The sequence below is a fragment of the Akebia trifoliata genome, chromosome 14, assembly GCF_017979445.1.
Source record: "Akebia trifoliata isolate Shusen 1 chromosome 14, ASM1797944v1, whole genome shotgun sequence".
Classification (NCBI taxonomy): Eukaryota; Viridiplantae; Streptophyta; class Magnoliopsida; order Ranunculales; family Lardizabalaceae; genus Akebia; species Akebia trifoliata.
In genome coordinates, this window is record NC_141388.1 from 12,568,209 (window position 1) to 12,579,067 (window position 10,859).

The window sequence follows — 10,859 nt, forward strand, 5'->3', positions numbered from 1 at the left end:
TCAGGCACGGTGGATGCACCCCTGCCTCATGTTCCCCTCACAAGGCTATAAATACTAGAAGGAGTCTCTTGAAGTAATCCCAATGTCAACCTAATTTGAACCACTAATCCCTTATACACTGTTAATTCATTAACATTTGGTGGTCTCAAGGGTGATTTTGATTATTATTATTTTTTAAACCATGATAACATGACACTCTCCTCTGATAAATGCCCCCATCACAGACCGTAGGTCATTTGCCTTGGGATAAATAAGAAAAAGATTTATGATTCTACGTATCCCGAGACAAATGATTTATGATTCTATAATAAGGTCATAGGGGGGTGTTTGGCAAAAGGGGGCGTCATATTATCACAACTCAATTTTTTTTTTCCGAGAATGGGGAAGAGTCTATACACCTAGGGTGGAGGATTGAAACCATCCTCCCAAACTTCAATACACATCGCCTAAAATATCTCCTTTTCATAAGTTTCTTGGAATAATGTAACTTACATGGCATGTATTGAGGTGTGGGAGGAGGGTATAGACTCCAAATGACATGAGAATAATATACATCCCAAATATCCCCTCTTTTGAGGTTTGGTGCGGCAATAGAAATTTTTTTGTAGCATACCATCTCATTCCATGACCACATGTACATGCAGACATATAAATTACTTCCTATTTACTCTCGAAAATCTTGCAACTTGGACAAACTAATCACGATGTCTTGCTTCTATCTCGTAATGTGCTCCAATTACTTTTTTCTGATTACAATTTTAGAACTTGACCGAGTTCAAATTGACTAGGTCAAGCTGGAATGATCTCTGAGGGCAGGCAATGAGTTTGCCAACGTGATTCGAGACTTCCTCCGACTCTACCAAAAATCAGTTCAACTCAACTATTTCAACCTTTAGGATAATTTTTTTGGGTACTTAAATGTTACTAATTTGATATAATTTTTTTTTAATTGTAGCCTATCTATTAATCCAATTTATTACATATATAGAATAATGATGTCTAAGATGTTGATTGGGATAATTAAATCCTCCGTATGACATTTATTGGCTAAATACAAGGATGTCATTGTTCCGTTCTAGGATAGAATTGCTACTTTGATCATCCAATGAAAAAGGGAAGAGCGAGTGAGTGGAGAGGTCAATTGACACCCAACCATTGATGCATTTTGATTGGGTTGAAAGAAGTGGGACCCATAAAAGCTGCAAAAATGGGTCCCATTTAGAGAGAAGTTAGGGAAGTATATTATGACTTACGAGCACCAATAATGCACAAAGAAAAAAAAATCCAAAAGAAGTGGTTGATCAATGGTCGCATCAATGATTAGGACTTTGGCGCCCACCTCGAGATTTATATCGTGATTGTAATCGAACCAGTCTATCCATTTTGTTTGTGCAAGTGTGTCAAATCATACAAGTAAATGAATGTTGACAAAATAGAAAAGAAAAGCAATAAAATGTGTGGTTCCAGTTAGAGAGGGCCCAAAATTTTGGTAGATTTGAAATGACCCATTGGGCTAAACCGGATCCTTGATCCGATTAAATTGATTTTTCTTACCAAGTAGAGATTTATTGGTTTTGGGTCGGTTTTGGTTTTATCACTTAGAACCCAAGTTGCTTTTGGGTTTGGTTGGACTTGACTATGTTAGCATGGAGTGATTTTTTCTTGTGTCCCAATTCCAATATCTTCATCATTGTCAAATATTGGTATTATATCTATCAAAGAGTCTCAGATGCTTAAGTTAAATTATTGATATTCTTATTAACATCCTCATGATTAAGGAGACAAAATATCCTGACGAATGATCCTGAATTCATCTCATGGAGAGGATCCTATCCCTTCTTGAGATAATACTTCTATTCTACACTTGATTATTTTTCATGAACGAGAGTAATTCCCCCCCCCCCCCCCCCCCGCCCCCATGTTCAAAATGGATCTTTAGGCAATATGTGTCTTGTCATGATGCAATTTAGGGGGAAGGGAACATCATCCTCAATGGTCCACATCATCAAAGCCTTATCCCAATTGGGAATTGGCTAAGAGAATCATGTACCTCCATTCCATTCTATCCAAAGTCACACATTCACTTATTGAAAGTGTTGTTCAATTCCACTTTCACTATTTCAATCTATGTCCTTTTGATTATTTCTTTCACTCTTTTAAAATTTTTGGACTAATTTGTTTCCTTGCTCTCTCATCTAATTTGATGCGAGAATACTTTCTTACTTTTTACAACAAGTACATTGCCATGGGAGAGAGGAAAAATTAGCATGCGTGACCTAAAGTAGATGATATATATAGTACTAAGTGCATGAGTGGATTTATTGGGAGTGTTGTGTCAGAAAGACCGACTATTAAGGCATGATCAAGAAGCCTCAAAGGGACCACACAAGCACATTATCACTTGGATCGAAATACCTACATACCCATTCAATGATTCACTAAGGTCATGCTATTTACCATTCGTAGGTTGAAAAGACCTTGATCCATCCACCACCTCAAGCATGTAACATTGACCTAGATTGCATGCGACCTAGCATTTCGTGATCCACACAACAATGCCTCCATGATAACGTGTCCAAATTCTGTCAAACAATATGATTAGATTGACATGCATTATGATCAGAGACCGCTTGACTATAAATAGATAATAGTATGTAATCTTCACTATTCTAAATAAATATTATATTAATTTTTTTTAATAACTTGATCGTCAGAACATTTTTTAGTAGGAAGAAACACGAAGTCAAGAGAGGCCCAACATCACCGCTATTAGAGCCAACAAGGAAGCAACATAGCCCTATGGTTGAGCTGATAAAAAAGCCCACATTAACTATGCATGAATCATCCAAAACGCAAGATCATGAGATTCATTTGTCCAAATTAGGGAATGGTACTTATCACATCCATAGTCAGCTAACCAATTGAAAACTTAGCACCATAGCTTGTCAACGTTTGTTTGGTAACAAACTTTTAACTGTCCCACCAATTACAAACCTCAGTCTTTATTAGATTTCACTATCCATGGATTACATTATTATTTACAAAAGCGCTCATGTAATTCGCGAATCATGGCCGACACAAATATATATATAATACATATGAGTAATAAATCAAAGCCGTGCAACTTAAACTTTATTGCCAAACAGCTCTACCTCCCCCAACCTCCACTAATGTAATTGCTTTTGTAGTTTTGTCAGCACACTGTGGTGTACTATTTAGATGCCAATATGGTGAAGAAAGTAAGAATTTGAGGAGTTGTAGCTGTTGTTCATGGAGAATTACTTCGTTCCTGCTTGGCCTCAAGAGGCACAATTGTTTCACTATCATCATCCTCATCAAGGACTTAACAGAGGTTCCTTTATCCCTTCATGGCCGCCTCATCACGGCTCTTCTTCGTCTTCGTTCCACGTTCATGGCTTTCCTTCTTCGTCTACATCGGTTGAAGGGGTGGCCGAAGACCGAGCTACTGCCGCTTCTAAGAGCCATAGTGAAGCCGAGAAGCGGCGTAGGGAGAGAATTAACTCACATCTGTCCACTCTTAGACAATTAATTCCCGAGTCTGATAAGGTAAACCATCTCTCTCTCTCTCTCTCTTTCAGCTATTTTTTTTTTTTTTTCTTGTAATTCTCAATTTGGGTTACTCAATTGTTGACTCGGATAATTGAACTCAGTGTTAAAGCTAGAGATTGCCTAATTTGTATAGATCCCTTTTGATTGTGTTAAACAATTTAGTAACTGAAATAGTACAAAAAAGGCAATTGATCTCTTAATTTTACCAAACTTTAAACTGCCAAAACTTAAGAAGTTGGACTATGTTCATGGATGAACAAAAATGCTGAGTTGTGCCCTTAAGGATTCCCATGTAGTAGAATGCTGTGGTCCTCAATAGGGTGTTATCCTTAATGAGTTAATGAGTTAACGAGTTAACTCGTAACTCAATTATTTTTTGCTATTTCATTCATTCTGATGAAGAATTGGTATGATTGAATCAACCCCACTAGATCAATCAACGAACCGCCTTTTCGATGGTTTATGGTGAAAAAATCAGATCAATTTGATACATCAAGACTAATCGATTTGGCTGATGTATTGAATTTTAGGGCCTAGTTACCCAAATACTCTAATTAATGTGTGGCATCGGTTCTAGAATTGGGTTTCCGTTCTTGATTCATGATAATTCAATTTCTAGATTTTAAGATGCTCCAACACTCATGATTAAATTTAGTTCTTCGTAGCAGATTTAGATCTTTTGAGAACCGATTTTGATGTAGGTTGATGAAAAGTCTTCCAATTAATCTTTTGATTCTCAAAAGAATATCAAACAATTGGACATCAAAAACTTATTGATTCACATAGAATACCAAGCACTTGGAAAAGAAAAAGAAAATCTTCTTCGATCTGAATTTTATTAATTAAAAGCTACCTTTAAACTATTAGATCGAGTTGTCAATTTATAGAATAAAAAATCCCAAGCATACTCAAAATAGAAAACTTTCCAAAAATAATACAATTCCTAATTCAACTCAAAACACTTCTAACAATCTTAAAATTAATAACAAATACATTCTAAAAAGAAATGAAATCTAAAAACTTGCTAAAATCGTTAAAACGAAAATTTTCTTTAAGGGGAAAGTTTTATTGAAAAATGCACAATTGCTACACGTGCGTATGCAATAATAGTGATTCAGAGCCACAATTGCAAAAAAGTTATGACCTCCGAAAGTTAGGACACACATTTACCCTTTGTTTTGGTCTTCTTTTAATCAATCTATTAATTCCTCAGTCTATACATATCCTTTTGCAATGAGTTCTATGTCCACTTTCCATTAGGAATCTCATAAAAGGAATTTCAACCTTAATGGGAAAAATTCAAAGGAGGGAACTACAACCACAATGATCTGAAATATACAATTAATTAAATATCCCAATTGAGCTAAATTTATCTTCTTAATGCAGATGGACAAAGCTGCTTTGCTAGGTTGTGTGGTTGATCATGTAAAGGAGCTAAAGAGAAAAGCAGTTGAGATAGGCAAAATTTTCACAATTCCAACTGAAGTCGACCAAGTAACCGTTGATTGTCACGAGGGGAGTGTAGATCCCACCACCACCACCACCACCACCAACAACAACAAAGATAGAATCTTTCTCAAGGTTTCTGTTTGTTGTGATGATCGACCAGAATTGTTTACCGATATAATTCGAGCCCTCAAAGGCTTAAAGCTAAGAACAGTAAGAGCAGAAATGGCTACAATGGGTGGGAGAGTTACAAGTGTTATGATCCTTTGTACTAAAGATAAGGAAGAGAGTGTGTGCTTAAGCTCTCTCAAGCAGTCTTTAAAAGTGGTTTTGAGTAGAGTTGCTTCATCTTCAACTACATCCATGTGTGGACTTTCAAGCAAGAGACAGAGGATGTTGTTGCCATCACATTATTCCCACTTATCTGTTTGAAGTCTCAACGTTAATTTTCATTGGCTTTGCTCACTTTTATTGGATTTTTCTTTCAATTAAATATTTTGGGTATTGGTTTTAAGTTCATGATCCTTCTTCCTCTTGTATATCAAAATACTGAATTAAATCCATGCTTATGGGCTCTCTCTACTTCTATACTTTCCAATAATTCATCAATTTCAACACTTATTCCATAAAATCACCCCCCACCCCCAAAATAAATAAATAAATAACCAATCTAAACATGAGGGTATGGATCATCTAATATTATCTTGGACTTGGGCCTATTCCATTGATTTTAAGGGCCTCAAGCCCATGCTGACATACGGCCCATTTGGAAGCCAAGAGGGAGTTCAAAATAATGAATATTTCTAATTTCATTATGTCCATGTTTGGGAAATAGAGGTAAAAAAACTTTGCCAATATGAGTTTAGACCATAGCTCAGTTGGTTTGACACATTGCAAAGACACTTTGAGGTTGCGAGTTCAAGTCCAGCTTACCAAAAAAAATATAAAAGAGTCATCTGCCCTCACGTAACCGTAGATACTATTCTGCGAGATACGAATACGAATAGAAGGCATCTACGATAATGTGCGTGCCACTGTGTCCGATGTGTCCTCCCTTGTGTCACTCCAGCTTTAGTCAAAATAAAAATAAAATAAAAAAAAGACTTAGCATAATGCTTCCTTTACACTATGTTGCCGGTCCCAATTAAATTGATAGTCAGTGAAAAAAATCTGTCGCCTCCTAACATAAATCCAAGCAAAAGTAAGATTCACTCCAACAGGCAATAAATTGAAAGAAATACTTGATCGAGATGGTTTGATCATGTTCAATAGAGGCTGATTACAGTCTTACTTAGAAGAAAAATATTAAAGTTGAAAGTTCTAGAAGAGTAAAAAGTGACTTATTTCATTATATTTCATCCATATCCATTAATTTAACATCTCTTTTGTGTCATTGACATAGATATGTAATGGTATTCTTATAATTTATAATATTAATTAAAGTCATGTTTAATATGCATTTGACGTTTATCTCATTATAATAATGAAGGTTAAAAAGATATTTTTTTACTCAAATAATATATGTTTTTGAATGCTGCATATTGATGCGATCAAAATTTTTTTTTTTATACTAATTCAGTAAGAAAATTGTTTGTCCTACTTAACAAACTTTCAGGTGGGATCCTTATCTTTTAAAAGGATTAAATACCTAAATACCCTCGTTTGGAGAGAGTGGATATTCAGAGGAGAGAGGATATAACAAATATTAATTTAAAAATTGAGATTATTTAAGATATTTAATCTTTTTAAAAATTGTAGGTTCCACTCCAAGACTTGTTACTTAATTTGTTAAAGGAAGGGAGCTTTTGTAATAAAAATGCTACATGTATATTTGCAAAGTAAATTTCTCTTTTAAGAATTTAAAATTTGTTGTCAACAAACACTTATTCAACCTTCTCTCATTATATTAGCGAAGATAATTTGATAGTGAACCTATAGAAATACTTATTTACTATTACCATTTTTATAAAAATCAGCATTATATTCTTTTTAATTCTTTAATAATTGTAAGTTGAATTTATCAAAAAAAATAAAAATAATAACAATAATAATTGTAAGTTGATACTAACAAATTGCTCTAGGATTCCATTAATTTGACAAATATTTGATTTAGAAAATAATGGTTGTTTTAGTTCTTCAAACATTCACAAAATTTGTTCGTAAATGAACTTAAACGTCTGAAAGAAAAGTGAGACAAAAGCCCGAAAATACTTTGGTAAGAAGTGTTATCAATTAGAACATTATATTATATCTTATATTTTTAATCCAGTTATTGCTTTACTTTATTAAAATAAGTACTTTTTAATTTGTTAAATTTTTTATTTTTATAATGTCGACATAAAAATTACAACAGACCTACAGTAATATCTTTTCATTCATTATTGAAGGGAACGGATCAAGGGATATATGAAAAAACATATGTAAAAACAATCTAACATTAAGAAATTTACAAAATATGGGTTAGAAGTTTCGGATTGAGCTGATTTTTTGTGAGGATGATCTCTATGATGGGAAGATTATCAGAAAAAACAATCAGTCCAATCTGAAACTTCTAACCCCATTAAAAGTGATTTAGAATGTGGACCGTCGATTTTTTGCCAATAATTTGTAAATCACTTTTGATGGATTTAGAAGTTTCAGATTGAGCTATCTTTTGTAAGGATGATCTTCTCATCATACTGACCATCCTTGCAAAAAAAATTAGCTCAATCCAATACCTCTAACCCATATTTTGAAAATCCATTGTTTTTACATATGTCCCATGAACCGCCGCCATTATTGAATAGTCTTACGATAATGTTAAGAGATAAGATTAAAATGTCATCTCCAAATGCACCTTTCTTTTCAGTTACAGGTGAGTACGTCGTTAGTTTAATAGATGGTTTTTCCTGTTCTAAACTGGATTTACACACATTAAAGATTACTAATCTATAATTATTTTTTATTTAATTTTTAGAATTTTTAATGTTAGGAAAAATTACTTACAGGACTCTAGCGGAGGGATTTTCTTTTTAAATAGTCCGGAAGTTTTGGATGATAGTTTGATCGTCCGTTTAGTAAATTTTAATTTCTTAATGTCACCTCATTATTGGTGAACTCACCACTTTTTATTTAATTATCATTGAACTAACCCCTTTTTATTTATTGTCAAACTTGACAATAAAAAGTGGTGAACTTGACACTCATCAAATCCACCTATTTTCGATTTTCAAGTTTTTTGACTAAAATACGAGGTGGAAAAATCAACTAAAAACTTGAGATAACGACTTGTTTAAATGGTTTCAAACCAAAAGAACCATTCTTGATCGAATTTCTTCCAAAAACAAAGAAAAAATGAGAAAATCTAAGTTTTTTTTATATACGTCTTCAAAAATGTTTGAAAAAATCCTTGAAAAAAAAAAAAAAAAACCTTTTTTGACGTAATGGAGTCTCTGAAACTCGATTGAAATGCTAAAAATCCACTTATTTTAAATGAAAATAGTGATTTTGAACAGTTAGGACATTCAATCATGAGAAATGTGGGAAATGAAATTCAAGGACTGATTAGAAATAAATTTTTTGCTAAATGAACTATTTAGAGAGGTCCTAAAACTTAGGAACATTCAAAAGAACTCCCTCCATCAAGGTTTTTTAAGTAAATTTCCCTTAATATTAAGTTACTCATGTCAATTGCCTGTTTTGAATTATATATGTAGGCCCACCATCAAACTCTTGACTAACTTATTACTTACAAGTTACAATTGTTTTAGAAATTCACTCTTTAACATTCTTTTCATTTTCAGAATCCAAAGAAACAATATTTGTTATTCTTTCCAAATCTATTTTATAGATCCATTATAATCTAATGCATGACTACTTGTTAATATTTCCTTCTCTAAGGTTTACCTAAACTAACAATCTAAGTCAACTAATAAGAAAGAAACAAATTATGGAATAAGTTAGTTCTAAAATGATGAATTACAAAATCAAATCCAAAGTTAGCTAAATGAATTAGCACATAAAAAAGATAGAAAAAATCCTTACAAATTTGATACATATAAATTTTTGAATAATTTACCAAAACGGTAGAGTTTTCGAAATTAATTCCGAAAATGGTACACTGTAGCAATTAATTCCGAAAACGGTAAATTACCGTTTTCGGAATTAATATTTTTTACCAAAACGGTAAAAACAGTAAAATATTTTTTTTATACCGAAAATACCCTTTTTTTGTTTTACATATATATTTACAATTTTAACCTTAAAAAAATGAAAATCCAACTAAAAAGATTCACTCTCTTTCGGTAATCCATCAATCATATATATTTATAATTTTTTTTTTACCGAAATCAATTTTATTTTTGTAATTTCAGTCAAAAAATAAAAAAGTGTATTTTTGGTATAAAAAAATACATTTTACTGTTTTTACAGTTTTGGTAAAAAAAATTAATTCCGAAAACGGTAAATTTACCGTTTTCGGAATTAATTGCTACAGTGTACTGTTTTGGGAAATAAATGAAAAGTTGTGCATGTTTTGGTAAATCTGCCTAAATTTTTTCTCTCTAGGCATGTTCCGATTCAGAGAAAAGAAAAGAAAAGAATAATATTGGAGAGAGATAATCTCTTGTTTTTTTTTTTCTCTCCAAATCGAAGAGAAAAAAAATGTTCATGACTAATAAAAATATTAAAAATTATAATTTTTTTTTTCCTCTCCAAAGTTAAAATTTTTTACTGTTAAATCAAATAAGATGGAAAAAAACTGAATTTCTTCTCTTTATTTTTTTTTTTAATGAATTTATTTTCTCTTCATTTCTCACAATCCAAACAAAACTTTGTTAATCTCATTATTGAAAAAGTGGTCCGCACAACTTGGTGTATGTTGTGGGCACCACTTAGTAATAAGGAAAAGTATATGAAGCTATCTCATTGATTGCTTTTGTAGGATTTTTAGAATCAACAAACATGTGAATGCGACCAGCCGAAATACTTGATTTTCAACTGATAGACATATAAAGAAAAAAGATTCACAAATTAGTTGCTGTTTTCCCATTTCAACCATATCCGTCATCTCTACTTGGTAAATCGAGGTAATAGTAGTCAGTCGCTATCACTATTTCTCATTCATTTTGGGTTCTTTTGACGTTTGTGATTGAATTGCTGCAACTGATTGTCATGTGTGTTCTACTCCTGTTGTGAGAGGGAGACGTACAAACTAAAAGACACGAAACTATCATTTTCAAATTCATTCGGAGTTAATGGTGTTACTGTGTAGCTATAACTTGGGTTTGTGATTGTCGATCAAATATACAATTCAAATGAGAGTAAAATACATATTTCAAATTCATTCTGAGTTAATGGTGTTACTGTGTAGCTATAACTTAGGTTTGTAATTTTGATCAAATATACAATTCAAATGAGAGTAAAATACATATTTTTGCTAAGAGTGTAAATCTACCGAACTCATCCATAAACTAAAGCGTAGGATCCATGATTTTTAAATTCGTCCAAGATCAAGAAGTATCGTCCGAGTTAATTGGGTATCAGAACTGAACGAGACCAACTCACAAAGTCATTTTCTAACTGAGATTTACGACTCACATTCAACCTTTTGATTTATTTCACAAGACGTCTCAAACTTGTCCGAGACTAGACGAGATACCAAGTTTAAAAACCATGGTAGGATCTTGATCTTTTGCCTATATAGGTAGGTTAAAAAATTTCCAATCCAAACTATGCTAGGGTTTAACAATATGTATGAATGATTTTCTAACAAAAAAAAAAAAGAAAAAGAAAAAGAAAATTAAAATATATTATAAATAATTAATAAACTTACTTTCCTGAATAACTTTTTTCCAAGTGGGATA

The 10,859-nt window shown here is 32.5% G+C and overlaps 1 protein-coding gene across 1 annotated transcript; it reads left to right on the forward strand.

Annotated features, from left to right (window-relative positions):
- The first annotated feature begins 3,030 nt into the window (after positions 1-3,030).
- On the forward strand, positions 3,031-5,598 carry LOC147386331 (basic helix-loop-helix (bHLH) DNA-binding superfamily protein). Its single transcript, XM_086424692.1, has 2 exons — positions 3,031-3,567; positions 4,957-5,598. Exons 1-2 carry the CDS (start codon positions 3,271-3,273, stop codon positions 5,446-5,448), a joined length of 789 nt encoding a protein of 262 aa, XP_086280818.1. The 5' UTR covers positions 3,031-3,270; the 3' UTR covers positions 5,449-5,598.
- The last annotated feature ends 5,261 nt before the right edge of the window (positions 5,599-10,859 follow it).

Bases quoted from the DNA above. Each gene is read 5' to 3' on its own strand.
- LOC147386331 (XM_086424692.1), top strand. From the start codon at position 3,271: ATGGAGAATTACTTCGTTCCTGCTTGGCCTCAAGAGGCACAATTGTTT. The intron at 3,568-4,956 runs GTAAACCATCTC...TTCTTAATGCAG, and splicing joins TAATTCCCGAGTCTGATAAG to ATGGACAAAGCTGCTTTGCT.